The sequence below is a fragment of the Tigriopus californicus genome, chromosome 11 (genome assembly GCF_007210705.1).
Source record: "Tigriopus californicus strain San Diego chromosome 11, Tcal_SD_v2.1, whole genome shotgun sequence".
Classification (NCBI taxonomy): Eukaryota; Metazoa; Arthropoda; class Copepoda; order Harpacticoida; family Harpacticidae; genus Tigriopus; species Tigriopus californicus.
In genome coordinates, this window is record NC_081450.1 from 2,196,762 (window position 1) to 2,205,294 (window position 8,533).

Genomic DNA, 8,533 nt, shown 5'->3' on the forward strand with positions numbered 1-8,533 from the left:
AAAGTTTGAGGACATCAAAACTCTCTTTTGACCCCCCCCCTTCAGTCTTAAGAGACAGACCAAGTTTGTGTTTTTATCTCGTCTCATCTTTGACCTGACTTGGGTTCCAAAACTGCCACAATTTCCAGCCAATGTCAAGAATGTCAAGCACATATTCGACCCCACTCTATCGACGTCGACTGTACAGTTGAACTCAATTGGCTCAAGTGCCTTCTATGTATGCTTCTGTACTTACATTAAGTATATGCTCTATGTCGAATGTGGTACCGTCGAGTGTAATTCCCAGGAAGCCTCTGCAAGTCGGCGGCGGACTTTTCTTTTGCCATTTCTTGACATTGATCGTTCCTATTCACGTTGTGAGAAATGCCACGAAGACTGCATGCATTTGTGATCAGTATCCAGGTAATAGTACAAATCGATGCATAGACATTGGCTTAAAATATTCCAGTTTTTGCACTTCCTGCCCGCACATTTTATGGGAATGGCTTTCGGCTCGCTCGCTTAGGGAGGAAGGATTTGGAGGAAGTTCGACAAGAAGTTCATTGAAACGATGATCCCCCACCAAATTTGACTCTGTCCTCTCCTGATGGCACTGATCTTTGGCTTCTCTCTAACCTTTGATTGGATTAAACTTGTAAAACCCTCTGTTAAAATATCCACTGCGCGAATTGTTCCAACTCCTCGAACAACGGTTGTGCAACTTAAGGGTATTAGAGAAAATACGTGAACAAGCACACCCTCATCCGTTCTATTTCACGAGGGAACAAAAATGCACTGCCGAACCGCAAAGTTAGGCCAAATTTAGATTTGATATAGACACCGGGAAGCAAGTGCTAGGGTAATCTATGTGTCTCGGTATTTTTTTTCCTCTTCTTCTTGACAGTGGTTCTTGTACAGAGTGCACAATATGAAGTGTTTCTTGATCCCCTCATGACTCTAAAGAGGTTACTCGTTGAACATGCAGGATAAAGTTGTCCGAAAGTTCAAGTAAGAAAAAGAGTGGAAACTTGCTCGATGCAAAATTTAAACTCCCTGAAAACCCGGAAGCTCTCTTTCTCGAGGATTCAGCGAACAACGAACTTGAACCACTCTTGATCCTCATGGAAAGATTTCCTATTACAATTTGGACCCTCTAATTAACCTCTCCAATTTTAGACTGGCTTTGCTAGCCAAGCCACATTGGCTCTTTTCCTCCATGAACGAGGAATAGATTCGTTTTGAAAAGTGGTCAATTCGAGTAAAGTAGGCAAGCGTGAAAACAGACTCTCAATTTAAAATGCTCTTTGAGCGTTGGACGAAGCGAGCGGATTACTTTGGAAAAGTTCCTGGAACGCACATTTTTGGATTTAAAAAAAACTCATCTCAAAGCTCTTAGCTTTCAGAAGAAAGCGACCTAATTGACCCCTCAACCATCATCCTGCCTTCTCTTTTCCAGAGACATCGATCCAGTCGAGAAAAGGTGGTTCTTCGAAACCTCACTCTCGATTCTGCGGGCACGTACAAATGTGAGGTCAGTGCCGAGGCTCCCAATTTTCGGACCAAATCCGGAAAGCAGGACATGGTGGTCGTGGTCATTCCTTCTAAGGCGGAAATTGTCGGGGCACGCCCTAAATATCAAGTGGGCGACGTTGTGAACGTCACATGCTATTCTTACGGGTAATTATGTCATACATTTACAATGGCTCCACAAGAAATCTGTCTGGGAATGAGTTGATATTCAAAAGGAAGAGAGGAATTTCACAATGAGTTTTTTCTATGGTTGAAGCCTCTTGCTCTTTCAATTTGGAGGCACTGAAAAGATCAGTTCGAGCGGCATTACGACATTTGTATCGATCAACATTTCATTCATCCGCCGAGCGTTGTGCGTATTAGGAGCTCTCGATTTAGTATGAGCCATGGCCCCCAATGGAGCTGTAAATTGGACCCGGTCCCTTACTCCATCCAGCATGATCCACAGCCGCCTTGAATATTTTATTTCGCTTTTACTTCTCCTTAAGCAAAAGGTCAATTCTTGTCGGGCTTAAAATCCCTGTTCTCTCCCCACCCAAACAGGTCAAAACCGGCGGCTTCATTAACTTGGAAAGTGAATGATCAAGAGGTGAGTTAGCCGGCCAAAGGAAGGGGGGAATTAATTTCACACTTCAGAGGTTAATGCCAGTCGCCCATTTTACCATTCAGGTCACTCCGATCTTTGAGACATTCGGTGATCACCATGGAGTCCAAAGAACCAACTACCAGCGTGATGGTGGTGGTAGTGGTGGTGGTGGTGGTGGATATCGAGATGGTGGATATTGGAAGACTGACAGTGGGGTCAGGAGAATGCCCTCAGAGATGGTAAGTGGACATTGATGGAAATTTACGACTTCCCCATTGAAAGAAATCCTCCTCTTCTCATTTGCAGTTGCAGGCCGAGCTCAGAGAGTATCAGCCTCGCGTGGAGCCCGATGGGTTGGAGACCTCCATCCTGGGATTGATTTTCAAAGTCAAGCCCCATCACTTGGGCGAACTCAAATTGGAGTGCAGGTCATCCATTGGATCGGTCTATTGGCAGAGCTTCCAGGAGAAAATCCCCGTGGCGCCGCGGGAACAACCCGCCCGATCCGGCAATTGGTGGAGGTCCGCCAATGCCAGCTCAAGATTAGACACTGGTGGTGGTAAGTACACGCGCATACAACCATGATCTCTCACTCATCTAACGTGAATCTGATTTGTTCTTCCGATTTCTCTTGCAGTCCGATTCTGGATATTTGCTTTGTTCGCCTCTCTCGCCACATTCCACTCTCGGTGCCTCTAGGATGGAGCCATTACTCAGCCATAAATGGCGCCCTATTTTCCTGGACATAAAATAGAGGAGAAAGGGCAATAATGCCACATGTTATATGACCTTTTCGCAGTTCATGACCAAAACTTTGGAACCCTCTCAAAGGCCGAGACAGAGTGACCCAAATCAACATTGTACTCGTATTCGATTTAGTGTGTCTTCGCTGTCTTCGGTCATGTGTAGCAAGAAACAAACGCAACGTCACCTTGCGTCCACGAGTTCCAAAGAGACAAAGTGGTCACCCTGGCCAAGTTCTAGTTCTGCTCACCTCTGTCTTGTCATGAACCGGAAATGTGCTATGTGCTGTCTGTTCAAGGCAAATTCCCAAATCCAGGTGGACAAAGGCCAAGGAACATGACTGGGGTCAGAAAATATGTAAGAAGTGAGTGAGTGGCAATGCTCTGTTGTGTTTCAGACGAATGAAAGGACAAAAGAAGGTTCAGAACGACAAATAGTGCAATAATTTTCCCTGCGTTAGTATGAACAGTGCTGATCAGGTCTTTGGTTACAATGGCCAACCCAACTCCCAATTTCAACACCCCTCTCCACCCCCTCTTAAAAACATATCACAAATAATAGAACTGTTGTGCACCTTCTAATCTTGATTACATATTATATATAATAATGATACTAATAGATTCTACAATTGAAAAATAACTAAAATGATACATTGTCAATCATATTTGGTCTAGAAGAATAAATGTCTTTATAGAGTGTTCACACCATGGTTCCAAGAGGGTATCGATCACTTGATATGTGTGCATATGGATACTGGGATGAAAAGAGGAGGGAGGAGAGGGGAGGGAACAGCCAGTGAAAAGCGTTTCTTGGTCACTTAGATCCCCAATGTAAACAAGCTTGAATGTGGACTTTAAACAGGGGAATAATTCAGTTTTTCCAAGAGAGAGTGTCCTGGGTGGAACCGGTCAATTTCTGTCTTGAATGGAAAGAAAATACTTGAAAGAGAATCAACATTCCACGCTTCAAAGACCGTCCTTTTTTCGAGAACAAATTCTGGTCTGCTTCCCTTCTCATTCTATTCTGTCTGAGGAACCGAGATGGATTTGTCCTTTGGGTTATCAAATCTAGCAGGAGTCTTGGCCGAGTTCAGGAAAGAGAACCCCCAAATCGTGACCATGATGAGGAACAAGGATACCAAGAGTCCTTGCCAAAGGGCCACACTGATAAGTGGATCACAGTCCCAACGATATCCAAACCTCTGGACGGTGTCATTGACGCCATAGAAGGGCTGCAATCTCATGCCAAACATGCTAATCCCAAAGACGTATTGGGTCTCATTCAAAACCCGGGGTTGAAGAGTCTGGTCATAGCAAGTCCATGCCAAGGTCTTGGCTGCACAAATGGTGTATCCCTTTGTGCAGATCTTGTCTGCCGGATTAGAGGTGTACCCCGGCTTTGGAGCCACGATGATATCGTTGGAGGAGTTCAGATCACAACTCGATGAACAATTGGACGTGCGTTTTCCCTGGAATTCCAAGTTCATACTGGATAATTCCCATTTTGAAGTGTTCTTGAAACTCGTTATTTCCAAATGGATCTTCAATTTGTCCAGGTCGACTCCAGTCCCTGCAAGAAGTGGAACAAAATCAACCCGGGTGGCTTCTAAGTTACGCTTTTCAATTCATACCGGATTGGTGGTGGTCAAAGTGGATGTCCAAAGAATGTAGTGACTCTGTTTCGGATTGCTGCGAGATATCTCCTTGAACATCCGTGGCGTTGGTGGCAATATCAATCGTTCCAACCTCTACTTGGGCAGCATTGTCCTGAAAGAAACGATTAATAAAGCCTCACTGCACTCAATCCAGTGGAACATACATGTAGGCGTGGGTATTTCATATCAATTACCTCGACTTTGAAGAGAGTCAGTTTTATTGGCAGACTTCGAGTGAGTTCCAGCCAAGCGTAATCAGTCTGGTAAGACAAGCTGACATTTGAAGAGTTGGAGGCACCTTGACAGGCTCCACTTTGCCAAACTAAACCAAATACCAAGCACAAGAACACCAAGGATCTCTTCATTTTCACTCCAGAGAAATTTAAAATGTAACTTTGAGGTGTTCGGTTAAGCTAAGTTAAGTTAGCTGCAACGAAACACTGGGACATTCACGAATGCGGGGTTTTATCAGACGGGAATGTTGTGGTCAATATGGGGGGAGAAAGCTTCCTAGCATCAGTCACACGGACGGACCGAAAAACTTGTTTCATCAATGATGACTCCACAATCTTTGGGTGTGAAGGAGTAGGAAAAGTGGGAGGGTTTCTAAGAAGATTAGAGAGAGTCTCTGGCAATCAATGAGCGACCAAGCAGCGGCGAGAATACGTACGTCCATTTGCGGTAGGCACGTGGTAGTATTGGATCCAAAGCTTCACGCTCTTTTTTGGCCATATTTTACATTTATTGGCAGGTTCATTATCATGCGTATCGATGTTCCATGGTCAATTTGGGAAGTGCACACTAGCTTCCCTCTGAATACAGGGGACGAAGCTGCCGCCACTTTCGGCATGGTATTCATTGCAAATGCTTAGCTATGATGGTTCAATTTTCCTCCGGTTCCGAGAGAAGGTCTTTTTTCCTTTGCGAAATGGTTTACTTTCATTCGGATATGGTCCTTTCTACCGGGGACACCTCTTTTCAACGAGGTTGAGCAAGTTGATTTCCCAAAGATGCGTTACTATTTCCATTTCTAACTTGATTACAGCAAGTAGTAGTCCATGACCCTAGGCCCTGAGATATAATACTTCAGGCTCAATAAAATGCCCCTCGTGAAAAGGTGTAAAAGAGTAAGTTGATGAAAATTGGATAAATGATAATTTGTACCGTAGTCCATGGGCGTTGAGTGGTATACATCAAGCCATAGACCACTGGAATCAAGCATTACAATTTTCATAATGCATCGGGGGTATGCATCTCATTCTCGTTGTCATTAAAATATCATAACGTGAAGGTGCACTGTAATCAAAGTCGGATTTTTTCCATTCCATAGCTGTGACCAACATTTTCATAATATTCCCTTTCTTTCTTGCATTTGCAATGGCTGTTCATTACCTCTTAATTTATCTCGTTTCCACTAAACTTGTTCCAGTCTATGCCATGAGCCAATTATGCGTCTATGTTGATACTATATTGCGCTCTATTCATACTCTTTTGATATAATATGCATTGATAGAGTCTACTCTTCTATCTGTTTCATTCAATTGTCATTGTGCCTTCGCTAGGCTCAACTCCGTTTAGTATCTTTCATCGCTTGTTCATCCTTTTTGGAAACTGTAGCCTTTGCTTTTCGTGTGGAAAAAAAAATTTGGAAATGCGAGAGGGGGTAGAATTTTCCCATCACAATATATATTGTTAAATAACCAAAAAGTTACCAAAAATGTCAAATAATTGCAAGTCCATACAGACTATCATGGGCAAATATTAGAGGGATCTATGACAAATAAAGAATTACTGTGTGAACAAAGTACGAACAACGTAATGATGAATTAGTTCGGATATCTATGCGGTGCATGCAAACATGCCCCCCTCCCCCCAAAAAAACGTTTTCTGAGCCAAAAAGCTTGAGATTAGAAGACATTTTTGTTCAAGTAACGTAAACGTCATGACCAAGCATAGATCTTCCAGAGTCAAGTACTCAAAGAACTCAATTGAACACCAGTCTTTTTAGCGTTCACATGGCGGTCCCAAAAAATGAAAAAGAACTTTAATAATGGATCACTTTTGCTTATACTTGACGCAAAAACCAGAAGTTATCTTAAAAATGGTTATTGAAATAACCATTCGCTCCAACTTTTTGAAGAAGAACTTTTTGAGAAAAAAAACAGTCGTCTCAGGTATAAAGCCAGTGAAAGCATATTGAGCAAAGAAGACATCTAAAAACGATTCAAGCAATTTTAATGTTGACTTATTTTTTTTGTTTTTGTGAGCCTAGATTGTTGGACCAAAGTGGTGAGACTTATTTAAGTCATTTTTATAATTTGAAAAGCCAATTACTTTCGGTTTGTTTTTGCTCTTGATTCTTGGGCTTTTAACCGATGCAAAGGAATGAGATCAGTTTTAGAGCTAAAAAAGGTTGTGTGACCGCGACCAAAATGGCAAAAAGACTTGAAAGGTCAACTTTAAAAAAGGAGGAGGACAAAGGCTCCAATAGATAACTCGGCGACCGCAGGTCTTTCCATTCATCTCCTTCTATTAGCAAACCCATCTAGAAATTTCGACTCGAGTTTCACTCCCCAATTTGAATATTTGAATGAATGTGCCGAAAGTGCCAACCGCCCAAAAATTGGCATGCACCTATCCAATTTCAAGTTGTCGAGAGAGCATGACTAAAATGAATATCTACTAATAAGACAACAAATGCGTGGACAAATGAGAGGGATAATTTAATGCCCATCAATCTTTTCAGGCAAAGTGAAGCGTGCTTTGAGTAACGGGAAGTCGGTCGGTCAAGTCCCTAACGACTCAACGGGAGCTTTTGGGAGCGTCGGCTTTTGTATGAACAGGGTCGAGTGGATGTGGAAGCATCCTGTTTGGCTGGAACCACTGCATGTGGTTGGAACTCGTTGGGGTTGGTTTTGACAATTTTGGTCGTCATGTGGAACGACATGGTCGAGGCCAGAAGGAGACCCGTGGTGGCTGACGGCCGTTGTGGGTGCAGAAACCGGAAGGTCAGGATGTAGGTGTAGTAATGTCTGAATCTGAAAGCAAACATATTGGATATTGACTTTGGATACGCAGGGCTGCTTAAAGTATTTAAAGCACTTTAAACAAGCAGACGAGATTTGCCCCGTACTATTGTGATGTTTAATCAATTTTTTTTTTGATTACCACCGGTAGATGGAACCAAACGTTTTTTCGATTTCAGTGTGGCAAAATATGTGAATTTTCAAGCCTTGATGTTTGCCCCATTTTGGCTCCATTTAGGGATGATGTGACTGAAAATCTTATTTTAATGTTAGTCGGACATCTGAAAATATTTCAAAGCTGCCTGTAAAGCTAAATGATAAATTTTAGATTTGTAAAAGAAACGTGCCGAAGTTAGGCCCAGACACGCCTCCAGATAAGTAATTGGACAATTGCTCCAAGATCCAAGCGAGTACTGTGGTTAAAATTTCGTTCTATAAAAACATTTGCTCGAGTGATGGTATGTGATGTTGGCAGGGGTTCATTGACTCATGATCCAAGTATTGATTTACGAATTTCGAAGGCTATTCAGTACAAAATAACTTGTATCTACAGCACAGACGGTTTTTGAATTCGATCGACCTTGTTGGCATTTTTTGCGCTTATTCATGCTAAGAAGTGCCTTTCTTTTCAAAGAGAGTTGTTTGGGGCCGGAGTCTCTCGTAAAAGTAATAAAGTTACAATGACAAGCACGCAACATCTATTTTTCAATTTGTTTGCGAGATTGTGGGAGATTATTTTTTTTTGTCACTTCTACCCAAACCTCCCATGAGGGGGTATAAAGAGTTTGGGATCATTTTACAAGGGAAGAAACGATTTGAAAGGAAGATTAGATACTTAATTACAATTAATATTCGAACCCACCAACTCCAGGCCAACGGCGGATCAAAAATCATGATGCAAAAGTGGCTTGAAAATATTGACAAACGCTTCATGCATTGCAGCGATTACTATTCCCTGTTGAAACAAAACGAGAACGAAAGGCAAAAATTTGCAGTTTGCAACATCCAATGCGC

General features: G+C 42.5%; 3 protein-coding genes and 1 long non-coding RNA gene across 8 annotated transcripts in view; 1 reads left to right on the forward strand and 3 right to left on the reverse strand.

Moving 5' to 3' along the window:
- LOC131890391 (uncharacterized) overlaps positions 1-770 on the reverse strand; it is a 3,302-nt gene extending 2,532 nt beyond the window's left edge. For both annotated transcript variants that reach the window (XR_009374307.1, XR_009374308.1), the window contains exon 1: positions 236-770. This is a non-coding gene — a long non-coding RNA (uncharacterized LOC131890391). The remainder of the gene's footprint in view (positions 1-235) is intronic.
- Positions 1-3,541, forward strand: part of LOC131890389 (uncharacterized) — a 14,155-nt gene extending 10,614 nt beyond the window's left edge. Inside the window, exons 3-7 of the mRNA XM_059239730.1 lie at positions 1,436-1,656; positions 2,053-2,098; positions 2,179-2,334; positions 2,402-2,654; positions 2,733-3,541. Coding sequence (XP_059095713.1) covers positions 1,436-1,656; positions 2,053-2,098; positions 2,179-2,334; positions 2,402-2,654; positions 2,733-2,794 — 738 coding nt within the window. The 3' untranslated portion in view covers positions 2,795-3,541. The remainder of the gene's footprint in view (positions 1-1,435; positions 1,657-2,052; positions 2,099-2,178; positions 2,335-2,401; positions 2,655-2,732) is intronic.
- LOC131890390 (uncharacterized) lies at positions 3,398-4,977 on the reverse strand. The gene is made up of 3 exons (XM_059239731.1): positions 4,688-4,977; positions 4,470-4,605; positions 3,398-4,408 (listed from the first exon to the last, which is right to left on the reverse strand). The coding sequence occupies exons 1-3, from the start codon at positions 4,856-4,858 to the stop codon at positions 3,858-3,860; spliced, it is 858 nt and encodes a 285-aa protein (XP_059095714.1). The 5' UTR covers positions 4,859-4,977; the 3' UTR covers positions 3,398-3,857.
- Positions 4,978-6,853: 1,876 nt separating this feature from the next.
- LOC131890387 (tachykinin-like peptides receptor 86C) overlaps positions 6,854-8,533 on the reverse strand; it is a 21,697-nt gene continuing 20,017 nt past the window's right edge. For all 4 annotated transcript variants that reach the window (XM_059239728.1, XM_059239727.1, XM_059239729.1 and 1 more), the window contains one exon: positions 6,854-7,531. In XM_059239728.1, the coding sequence (XP_059095711.1) occupies positions 7,288-7,531 (244 nt within the window). In that variant the 3' untranslated portion in view covers positions 6,854-7,287. The remainder of the gene's footprint in view (positions 7,532-8,533) is intronic.